Source organism: Cupressus sempervirens, chromosome 8 (assembly GCF_028749045.1).
Source record: "Cupressus sempervirens isolate cs-2001-9-10 chromosome 8, ASM2874904v1, whole genome shotgun sequence".
NCBI classification, from domain to species: Eukaryota; Viridiplantae; Streptophyta; class Pinopsida; order Cupressales; family Cupressaceae; genus Cupressus; species Cupressus sempervirens.
The window spans coordinates 657,109,087-657,121,811 of NC_143125.1; the positions used below are offsets into that span (position 1 = coordinate 657,109,087).

Below are 12,725 nucleotides of genomic sequence, written 5' to 3' on the forward strand. Positions count from 1 at the left end.
GGCTTTACATTCCAATAATTTCAGAGGGCTATGACCGGTGCTTAGAAGAGCTGTCATCCATGCACAACAGGGGTAAATTAGGCACTAAAATTGTTCCTATTTTCTGCCATGGTAAGACTGATGGTGTACGCTATGTAAAAGGAGGCTATGCATTTGACCCAAACAAGCTTGAACGCGACTCTGAGAAACTGGAGGAGTGGAGGAAAGCGCTTTACAGCGTTTCACATTATGTAGGTTCGGTCGTTGAGAGCAAGGAGTAAGTACTAAGTACCCATCTCTCCACCAGATGCACTCAGCGTTTACTTATCGATTCATTATTTTATCTTGAGGCTCATAGACTTTAGTTATCCATATAACTTGTGACATTTACTATGTTTTCTTCATTGTCGAATGTGTCCAGGGACGAAGACATGCTGCTGAAGACAATTACAGATTGGGTAGCGAAAGAGGGGAAAATGTGTCAAGAATTTGTAGGACCAGCTAAGACTAGTTCAAGCATCCAACAATAGGGAGAAGAATTTGCAGCAACTACATCTACTTCAGGTAGATCGATAATGCTTGTGAGAAAGGTTAAGTATGATGTATTTATTAACCATCAGGGTCCTGATGTCAAACGTACTCTCGCTACAGCTATTTATGAAATGCTCACAGGAATGGGACTGACGATTTTTCTGGATTCAGAAGAGCTTAAGTGGGGGGGTCACTTTCGTAGTGTACTGGAACAAGTAATAAAGAGTACCTGGCTTAACGTAGCTATATTTTCAGAGGACTACGCACCGTCCAAGTGGTGTTTGCGAGAGCTTTCGTTGATTAGCAGAAGAGAAGGCAGTAAGTTTGTTCCCATTTATTACCATGTGTTTTCGTATGAATTAAGATATATTGGAAAGGGAAGCTATGGTAAGGCATTTGGGCAGCACCAAGACAAGGGTAGATACAACCCAGAGAAGCTGGAGCAGTGGAAGGAAGCACTTCGCCATGCTTCATTTTGTGCGGGTCATATCGTCAATAGAAAAGAGTAAGTACCGATTACTCCAATCAAGGCAGTTAACCAAAGTTCTTGTTGATACATTCTTCGCATGTTTTCTTCCTCATTTTTAGGCTCACGGACTTTTTAAATCGATATTTTCAAGTCTGAAGTTTATTATGTTTCCTTTGCTGTTGGATATCTCAGCCACGAGGACATGCTCCTGAAGAAGATGATAGATTTGGTAACGAAGGAAGGTAAAGAGGCTCAAGAATTCAAATTAGGTAACACTCATCCAATCATTCACCCACGAGGTAAATTGGCATTTCTTTGTGGTAAAATATATGCATGGCCTACGAGAGATGTCTGTTAGGATGTACACATTAATCATCACGGTCCTGATGTTAAGCGTTCATTGGCCCTAGCTATCCATAACAAGCTTAAGGACATGGGACTGAAGGTGTTTCTAGATTCAGAAGAGGTTAGATTGGGGGATCACATCGCTGGTGTAATAGAAGAAGCAATAAGTAGTGCTAATATTTATATTGTTATATTTTCCATGAACTATGCAGAATCCCCTTGGTGTTTGTCAGAACTGACACTTATGCTACAGACAGGCGCTAGAATTGTTCCTATTGACCCTGTGGATGTCCGATATGCTAAAGGGGTCTATGCTCATGCATTTGATAAGCATGTAGAGATGGGAAGATATACCTCGAAAAAGATTTTGGAGTGGAAGAAGGCACTATACAATGTGTCATTTAATGCAGGCCACATCGTTAAGAGCAAGGAGTGAGTACTAATTGCTTGACCTTTTATTTATCAATGCATCCTCTACAATTTTCTTTTATATTTTATCAGAATAAAGTCAACTATTATAGCCTGATTCTTATTCAATGTTGTGTTTGCATTTATAGCGACGAAAACACGGTGCTCGAGCATATCGCTCATCGTGTGGGGACAGAGGTTAGAGAAGTACCACCGGTGGTCGCAGAATGTCCATTGAGTGACGTAGATGGAGTTGTATAGGACTCTGAATTGAGGACAAAATTCTAAATGTAAATAATTGTACAATAACTATTCAAGTAATTGATATATCCCACAAAGATATTAAAGTAGTGAGTAATGTGACACGATGACTTCCGCGTCACCCTATAGATGTTCTTTCGAGAGGTGCATAAAAATTGTGGATAAGACATTGTTATTTGACTAGTGGTCCAGTAGATTCTGGATGCTTCTATGCTTCTTCAGGCCACGGTTTCTGACGGATTAGTCAATTTTCAAGGCATTTCTGTGCCCAAAGAAATGTAATAGCACAATAAGACTTTCAAGGCCCCATTGCTAGTGAGATCCCAAATGACCCAGTTAGCATAGAGGGAAATCCCCTATTTGCGAGTGGAAAGCAGTCCAAGAGCATAGGAGTCTTTAGGTAGACATAAAAGTCATAGGCAGCTCCATGAAACTCACGATGCACAACATTAGAGGTCCAGATGAAATTCCTTAGGAGGCATTCAAGTTTGAGGTATGGAGCTCTGGAAGGAGCAAAACATGATGAATAATAGACATGTGTACCAGCCAACACTTTAGAATAAATCTGAAATTTTCTTGCAAGAGAGGGAGGTTTAGTAATCCAATAGTCCAATTTCTAATTAATAAAAATTAATGAATAACTAAATAAATAATAGATTAATAACAATTGACAATCTAATTGGAAAATATATATTTTCAAAAAATATAATATTTTATCATTGACAAGCTCAAAGGCACGAACTCCATCTCGCCAAGAGCTCTTCTTATTGAATGATCTAGACAATGTTAGTTAAATTTTATTTTCAAATAAATATAATTATGATTAATTTCTTATCATGTTAATAGATGTGTGGGGAGAAAGAGAAGGAAGAGAGATGACTTTATATTAGTGAAAGTGCTCATATATTACATCATTCATAATCCTTCATTATAACTATCATATTCTAGCATAAAGGATGGTGTTGATGCAGATACTACTTATTTTTATTAATGTTTAATAACCATCAATATTGAACTTGAGTTTTGTGTACATTCTAAGTAGGCTATGTTATATACTTCAACTTGCTTGTCAAAATTTACATGCACATGTACTATAATTTTTTTAGTATAATTAAAAATTTTAGATGCTTCAACTTCTAGAAAAAATAAACCTCACAATAAAATAATTTTACATAATTCAAATAAGTTCTTTTTAGATATTATCACTCTTTTAATTATAAGGGTCCAACACATTATGCACTCTCTTTTATGTAGTTCATAACAGATTAAATTAGTAAATATCAATATATTTCTAGATTCGATTGGGTGTTCTGTTAGAATCCAATAAACACATACAATTGAATCCAAAAATATATTGATATTTACTAATAGCTTGTGAAAATTTGATACTATTAAGTTAAATTAGAATATCCTTATTATGATCCATGATTGTATGTTATGGCGATTGATCCATCCATTTTCTCCAAATTCACTCGACCTTCTGAACATTTTTTTTTCTCAACACCCATCATCCTCAATCATATGGAATCTACTTTTGCTTTGTTCCTATCATACAAGATAACTTTCTCTTTGTTTTCTAAGTTCAACTTGGAGAATATGTATGACATATATGTTGTATATTTACATGATGACACATTGCAGGTTACGTTAATTTTATATGTATGCAATGATTATATCCTTTCATATCCAAATTCTTATGTTATGCATACATATTGTGTCAATGCTACATTTTTTTAGACATATAATCATTCTAGGATTCACATGCATCTCAGAGGTAAGATAGAAAAGTTATAAATTTTGTATACCAATTATATTTTCAATTTATTTCTGTGTTTGTTCTAAGGAGAATCCCTTGATAAATAGATATATTGACAAATGGAATATCTACCCAAATGTCACACATATTTCATTTTTAATTAACCCCCAACATTTTCTTTATGCACTCATATCTCAATAAAGTAGCATTAATTATACATTTATCAAATGATTATATGCATGCATATAATTTAAATCAGACCATTTTCGATGTTGTCATTAAGGGACTGTCCTTAGATTTATAGAATTGATCCACAAATACTGAAAGTTAAATGTTCAAAATAATGTGCACTCATGCCAATTGTTTTCTTTAGAGGATGACTAATATAAATACATTTAATGCAATTCAATTTCTCATTTCATATCATTATGCACTCAAAAACCATCATTTACATTTAGCATTTGAATTGATATAATAGAAAAAATCTAAAATTGAATAATCATTCTAGAAACATTTCCATAAGAATGAAGTTCTTGATTGTTCATCAAGAGAGCATGCATTTGTATTGAGGAAAATAATAATAGGCCGCAGCTATCCTCCTTACAAACTGTATAGTTGACCAAGTTTCAAAAAATTGAAAACATCATGGATTTTCCCAAAAAATCAGCATTTGATCTTCATGATCTGCATAGTTTGTAGCCGAAAACAAAAAAAAATTTAAGAAAAAATTTCTATAAATTTGTGAATTTGGAAAGGAAAAGTTTGGCTTTATTTTTTCTTTAATAAAATTTGTCTGGAGATCAACCTATCGCATAATAATATAATATATTGAATACAATTTAATGTACATACATGTAAAAATTGAATAATGATGAAAGCAGTTTGAAAATAGAGCTCCCTTTATGTTGAGTATTCTGCAGCCTTTCATTTAGTTTTACAAATCCTGTACATATAGATGGAATATCTTGAGCAGCATATCCTCATCTCTCCACATATATAACAACAAAATGCGAAAAAATAAACATTAGACTTTAAGAGTTTTGATTACACTTAATACGAAATACAAGAAAAAAATCAAACATTTAAACATTATCTTATAAAAGTTTAACTATGTAATTGATAAGAAATGAATAATTAGGGATTGGTGCTCAATCCTTGCTACAAAGGATCGGACTGAGATGCCATGAAGCACAAAAGAGTGTTTCCTTCGACTTTTGAAGCTGCTTTGAGGTGAATCTACCCTTCTCTTTAAGTCATTGAAAGGCATCCCCAAAAACTCCTTTTGTATATCAAAAATGTTCAGGTTGTACACCATAGAAAATGGGAATAATCTGAGCACAAGTTTTGGATTTCATAAATGCCAGCTCTCGCAAACACCACTTTGATTTTGCATAGTTCATTGAAAATATGGCTATATGAACCTTTCCTCTTTTCATTACTGTTTCTAGTACACCGGGCACGTTATCTCCCCATATAATGTGAAACTCTGAAATGTACTTTCTTCCACTTGCAAAGCTTTTTTGTGTTGTATTTGCCTTCTCTTTTGTATTGCTCAAATGCGTCAAAATACTCTCCTTTCAAATATCGTACATCTTCAGGCTTAACTTGGTAGAAGATGGGAACAATTCTATTAATTTTCCTTCTTCTGTGTATGAATGCCAACTCTTCAAAACAGCGGTTGTATTGAGCATGCTCCTTTGAAAATATGACAAAATGCAGGGAAGCACAACTGATTGTTATTTTTACTTGTTGATCCACCAATTGACGCTCTTCTAAATTCAGAAAAACCTTCACTTACATGGCTGCATATTTAAGCTTTTCAGAGATCATGAGTCCAGCGAGTAGATGTTTGGCATGACTAATAAATACATCGGATGGTGCAGATTCTGCAACATGTAGAAAACTTCTGGTAGTGTTTGAAGATGATGCCATGAAATTGGATTTGATGGTACAAAACAACAAAGGGAAAAAGATGGAAATCTAAACGAAGAAGGGGATTCTTGTTATTCATCAGGCGAAGAGAAATCCAAAACATATAAAAAGCTTAGAGGTGCAGGTAGCGCAATAGAGAAATGTGAAGGAAGCCAAGCGGAACTAATAGAGAAGCGTGAAGGGATACGATGTAATTAAAATAGAATAATAAAAGTGGCTCATTGCAGACAAAGGAGAAAGGAAGTTAGCACATAGGAACTTTCAATCAATCTTTTTGAAATTGTCTCTTTTCGTTTCACTTTTCGTGAAGCGAAGAAATGATAGTGATCCAAGACAAAGAGTGGCTGAAACCATTCATTGCCAACCAATCTTTGCATAAGTAACAGCGTGAAAGACTCGCAGAAGTATCATCTGCTAAGCACTTCTAAATTCATAGACTTCCAGCCGATAATCTAGAATTGCCAACCATCTAGAACTTTGTGCCAAATCCACTTTCTTCATATATATATATATATATATATATATATATATATATATATTATCGTCTGGAAAGGGCTTTTAATTCAAAACTTTCAGCAATGTACCTTAGTATGCAATGGGTACATGTGTAGATACGAGAGCTCAATTAAACAAAATTCTGACCTTACTTTTGTATATATACATGCAATAAATTTAAATTTGTACATTTTCATATTTCTTTCTCCTACATCTTCCTCTATCTCATTAACTCTCCATCACTATCCATCCCTTATCTCTTCATCTCGACCTCCTTAAATATCACTTTCTATCTTTATCTTTACATCACTCCCTATCTCAATGTGCCTTCTTTATATATTTATATCTTCCATTCCTCTTTCTCTAAATTCCCCTCCCTCTCCTATCCTCTCCATGTCCCTCTTCTTTATCTTAGCATCTCTCCTCCTCTCGATCATCATCCCTTTGGCCCCTTCGGAAATATTGTATTTTTTGTCAACACGAACTCAAGTTTAGGAAGATGTATCATTTGATGCCAAGGTCAAAGCTTAGATTCGTATAATCTTTCGGGCTAACTTTTTAGATAATAGTAATTGAATAATAAATAATAAATAATAAATAATAAATAATCTAGGCTTAGAACTCAACAATTATTAACATGTCCAACTCAATTAAAAAATAAAACAATCAGCAACAAAGAAAGCTAAAAAATGATCAACTATTAGTAAATGAACATGCATTATCTACACGTCATCATTTTCTTGAATTTTTAAAAATAATAATTGAAAAGTATCTATGAAAAAACTAGTAGTAGGGGGTCTCCTCTCTTCTCCTACTTAAGGTGCCCACTTCAAGGTTGCTTAGGAATTATGCAACGGTGTCGTTTATCCAGCCCCATCGTTCCGAATGGGTTGGATGTGCACCCCTCCATGCCATGCCATGCAATTGCATCTGCAAGCCCCCGTTGCACTTTCTATAAGCGAGTGGCTGTTAGACAGTAAAGGCATGAAGAGATGTGTGGAATGTTTTTTCAAATAAAGGTTCAAAATAGTGAATATTTTGTATATGTGCATGTGATTAGTTATAAATTTTAAATGTTTAGTTTTAATGTTTATTATTTTATTATTTTATCAAAATAATAATGTTTATTATATATATATATTATTATTTTATATTTTTTATGTTTAATATATATCATTAAGATATTCAATACATAAGTAGATTTATTTGTTTAATACATATTATCATTTACATAATAAATCTATATTTTAATTTTCATGTTAATTAAATTTAATTTTCATAAATGCTAGTAAATTTAAATGAATACGTATTAGTTTAATGTAATTTGACATAACTATAATATAAAATATTAATTAGATAATAAGTTTTCAAATTAATCGAGTTAAAAATAAAAGTTCGCACTTGGTAAAATTTGAAAAAAAATATAAAAACTTAAATAAAAATATAATTAAGTGTATATGGTGAAAAATATAATATAAAAAAACTAAATGGACTTAAAAGAATTTTTTAGTGTTAATCATAAAATTTATCATTTATTTTCCTTTGACAAAGATTTTTTAAATGAAGTGATATAAATAAAGTAATATAATGAAGCGATAATAGAGTGATATATGATGTCGCTCTATCCATAACCGTGGGGTTGGATAGATGACATCACTCATCCATGGCATGGCATGGCAACTATCGGCCCCGTTGTCCAAGTGCATTTGCATTGGCAGCACAAACATTTATTTATTTATTCATAGTGCTTGTTTCATATGTTTGATTCAATTTTGGTTAAGTTTAATTTATTAATAGTTTTATTTATTAATTGCTAGATTTATTTTTAGTTAGAGTTATTAATATTTTAATTTAAATAGTGTTTAATAATACTATATTTAAAAGTTACATTTACATTTTAACTCTACATAAATATATTATATTTTTAGTTACTATAAATAAGATTTTGTTTAGTATATCATAATAAAAATAGTTAGATTTATTAATATTTTTTCGATTAGATATAAGAGTTACAAGAAGGAGGAGAACCGAAAAGGTCACCACGAGAGAAAACAAGGAGGCCAAGCCTAACCACGGAGAATTAGAGACTGTTGTACATCAAGTCAGAAAAACAAAAGAAGAGAAGAGGAACAGTCTAGCTAAGAACATCATAGGGCATATCGACCCACGCTGTCCAACCTAAGGGGCCCTCCATTCAAACAATTCTTTTGTGCTCTTGAATCTGCATCAGCATGAATAATTCCTCTTTTTTGGCATGCCCTTTCTCTTTGATCTCCCTGGTCAGCCTATTACAAGCATGCGCGAAAAATTGCAAGTCATCTAAAGTTCTATGGCATTGGTACCCATCATGTAGGAACCTTCTCAATTTCTCCTGCTCAATCAACATGGTAGCTTGCACTTGCAAGTAGATTTTAAATTAAATTAAATAGTGTTTAATAATATTATATTTAAAAGTGACATTGACATTTTAACTTTACATAAATATATTATATTTTTAGTTACTATAAATAATGTTTTGTTTAGTATATCATAATAAAAATTAAGTTAGATTTATAGTTAAACTTATCTACATTTTTTTAGTATATATATATATATATATATATATATATATATATATATATATATATCATCTCGATTTACTAATTAATATTTTTAAAATTATTAAAATTATAAAAGATTAAAATATTAATATATCAATTGATTTAGTAAAAAATAAAATGCTTATATTAATAAAATTTTAAAAAATATAACATAATAAAATATTTATCTAATTAGATGTATGTAGACTTTCATTTTTAACTAAATTAATTCAAAATCTTATTATCTTATTGTTTTTTATATATGTATTATTATTTATAACTTAAAGTGTTCTTTAGAATTGAATGTTAAATATTAAATTTTGTCAAATGATATTTCCTTCAATTTTTATGTTAAATATTATTTTCCTTATTAAATTTGTAACAAAATAATATTTTCTTATGAAATATTAAATATTTATTTTATTTCTTAGATTTTAATAATGACTCTATTGAATTAGAAATTTAAAATTAATTAATTAATAGAGTTAATATCACTCTATAATTGTTTCATTATATTACTAACTCTATTATATTACTTCATTTAAAAAGTCTTTGTTAAAGGAAAATAAATGATAAATTTTATGATTAACACTAAAAAAATAATTTTAGGTCCATTTAGTTTTTTTTTTTTTTTTTAAATTAGATTTTTCACCATAGGCACTTAACTATATTTTTATTGAAGTTATGATAATTTTTTAAAAATTTTACTAAGTGTGAACTTTTAGTTTTAACTAGATTAATCCGAAAACTTATTATCTAATTAATATTGTGTATCATAGTAATGTTGAATTATATTAAACTAATACGTATTCATTTAAATTTACTAACAGTAATGAAAATTAAATTTAGTTAATATGAAAATTCAAATATAGATTTATTATGTAAATAATATGTATTAAAAAAATAAATCTACATATATATTGAATATTTTAATGATATCTATTAAACTTAAACAATACACAATAATAAAAATATACATAATAAACATTACCAGTTCAATATAATAATAAAATAAAAATATTAAAGCTAGACATTTAAAATTTATAACTAATCACATACATATATACAAAATTATTATTCACTATTTTGACACTAAAAGGAGAAAAAATTTATGAACCTTTATTTGAAAAAACATCCCACACGTCGACATCTCTTAATGCCTTTACCGTGTGACAGCCACTCGCTTGGACAAAGTGCAACTGGGGCCCGCGGATGATGCCATGGCATGGCATGGAGGTGCGTGCATCTAGCCCATCCTGAACGATCGGGCTGGGTAGACGGGGCCAAAATTGAGTTCTTTTTTTCCCACTTCGATGAAATTTCTAATGTACCCAACGAATATGTAGTTATCTATAAAAGGTTGTCTATGAAGCAATGTATTTTCACTTGATTTCACTAAAGTTTAAAGATGTTGAAATAATTATTTTCTTAAAATAAAAAAATACACAATCAGAATAATTTAGCAAACATGTTTTCATTTAGCCACTCGGTAATTAGATGTAATTAGATGTTTTCCCTAAATTCGGTGGAACAAGAAGTAAGACACCAACAACTATGAAATGGGATTCCACAGACAAAAATTCTTCTGTGCCTTCTGCTTCTGTTCGGAGATGCTTCCGCATTTCTCCCGTGCGGTTTCCTTCCCAATTTATGTTGGCAGCTGTGCAATCGACGCGTTCGACTCCACATTACAACTAGAGCACTTCTTTTGCGCGTTTATTTTACCTCAACTTTTTTATTTGGTCCATCTTATCTCAACAAGAAGATGAACAACCCTTCTAGTTTTGTCCTTCAGTTCTGTTTCTGTTGTCTTGTTTCATCAAATCTGATTTCATGGCATTTACTTCCAACACTAGCAGTGGCCAAGAGCTCGAAGAAATTGCCCCATCTACAATTAATTCTGGTGGATCCACAATATCAAAGTTGGAAGAAGGCCAAAGGAGTACGAAAAGTCAAATAAAACTTTAGCTGTCCTCAACTAGTCACTCTAACTCTTTTACTGAGACTCTGTCATGCTTCTTCATTTGTTTGTTTCTTCCATGGGGTTACCTAAGCGAGTACACGCAGCCTACACGTTTAGTCCCACATTTATTTCTCATTACTTATCCCTCTCCTTCTCTTTTATATGCACCCACTCCTTTTCTCTTTGAACGCCCCTTTTTTCAACCTTTTTCATGTTCGCTTAAATCTAATTTCATGGCATCTTATTCTAACCCACACAGTGGTGTTCCGTTAAATTGCCAACACGCTGAAGAATTTCCATCATCCACATCTACTTCTTCTGCATCCACGATGCCTGTGAAAGATTTCCCGCGTTATGATGTATTTATCAATCATTTTAAACATCCTCTAGGCGTAGCAATTTATAAAGAGCTTGATGGATTTGGACTGAAGGTTTTTCTAAATTCGAAAGAGCTCGATTTACGGGATGAAGAAGTAGAAGCAACTTTTAAGAGTGCCTGGCTTTACATTCCAATATTTTTAGAGGGCTATGCACAATCCGACCATTGCTTAGAAGACCTGTCATCCATCCACAACAGGGATAAATTAGGCACTAAAATTGTTCCTATTCTCTGGCGTGTAAAGACTGATGATGTACGCTATGTAAAAGGAGGCTACGCATTTGACCCAAACAAGATTGAATGCGACTCTGAGAAACTAGAGGATTGGAGGAAAGCACTTTGCAGCATTTCACATTATGTAGGTCCGGTTGTTGAGAGCAAGGAGTAAGTACTAAGTACCCATCTCTCCACCAGATGCACTCAGCGTTTACTTATTGATTCATTCTTTTATCTTGAGGCTCATAGACTTCAGTTATCCATATAACTTGTGATGTTTACTCTATTTTCTTCATTGTCGAATGTGTCCAGGGACGAAGACATGCTACTGAAGAGAATTACAGAGTAGGTAGCGAAAGAGGGAAAAATGTGTCAAGAATTTGTAGGACTAGCTAAGACTAGTTCAAGGATCCAACAACAGGGAGAAGAATTTGCAGCAACTACATCTACTTCAGGTGGATCGATAATGCTTGTGAGAAAGGTTAAGTATGATGTATTTATTAACCATCGGGGTCCTGATGTCAAACATACACTCACCATAGCTATCTATAAAATGCTCACAAGAATGGGACTGAAGGTTTTTCTGGATTCAGAAGAGCTTAGGTGGGGGGGGTCACTTTCCTAGCATACTGAAACAAGTAATAAAGAGTACCTGGCTTAACATAGCTATATTTTCAGAGGACTATGCAACGTCCAAGTGGTGTTTGCGAGAGCTTTCATTGATTAGCGAAAGAGAAGGTAGTAAGTTTGTTCCCATTTATTACCATGTCTTTCCGTATGAATCAAGATATATTGGAAAGGGAAGCTATGGTAAGGCATTTGGGCGGCACCAAGACAAGGGTAGATATAACCCAGAGAAGCTGGAGGGGTGGAAGGAAGCACTTCTCCATGCTTCATTTTGTGCCGGTCATATCGTCAATAGAAAAGAGTAAGTACCGATTACTCCAATCAAGGCAGTTAACCCAAGTTCTTGTTGATACATTCTTTGCATGTTTCCTTCCTTATTTTCAGGCTCATGGACTTTTTAAATCGATATCTTAAAATTTGAAGTTTATTATGTTTTCTTTGCTGTTGTATATCTCAGTGACGAGGACATGCTCCTGAAGAAGATGATGGATTTGGTAACCAAGGAAGGTAAAGAGGCTCAAGAATTCAAATTAGGTAGCACTCATCCAATCATTCACCCATGAGGTAAATTAGCATTTATTTGTGGTAAAATATACGCAAGGCCTACGAGAGATGTCTGTTACGATGTACACATTAATCATCACGGTCCTGATGTTAAGCATTCATTGGCCCTAGCTATCCATAACAAGCTTAAGGACATGGGACTGAAGGTGTTTATAGATTCAGAAGAGGTTACATTGGGGGATCACATCGCTGGTGTAAGAGAAGAAGCAATAAGCAGTGCT

General features: G+C 32.7%; 1 protein-coding gene across 1 annotated transcript; it reads left to right on the forward strand.

The window, feature by feature from the left end:
• The first annotated feature begins 10,951 nt into the window (after positions 1 to 10,951).
• On the forward strand, positions 10,952 to 12,503 carry LOC149544153 (uncharacterized). The gene is made up of 5 exons (XM_089795910.1): positions 10,952 to 11,149; positions 11,243 to 11,481; positions 11,626 to 11,658; positions 11,891 to 12,241; positions 12,398 to 12,503. The coding sequence occupies exons 1-5, from the start codon at positions 10,952 to 10,954 to the stop codon at positions 12,501 to 12,503; spliced, it is 927 nt and encodes a 308-aa protein (XP_089652036.1).
• The last annotated feature ends 222 nt before the right edge of the window (positions 12,504 to 12,725 follow it).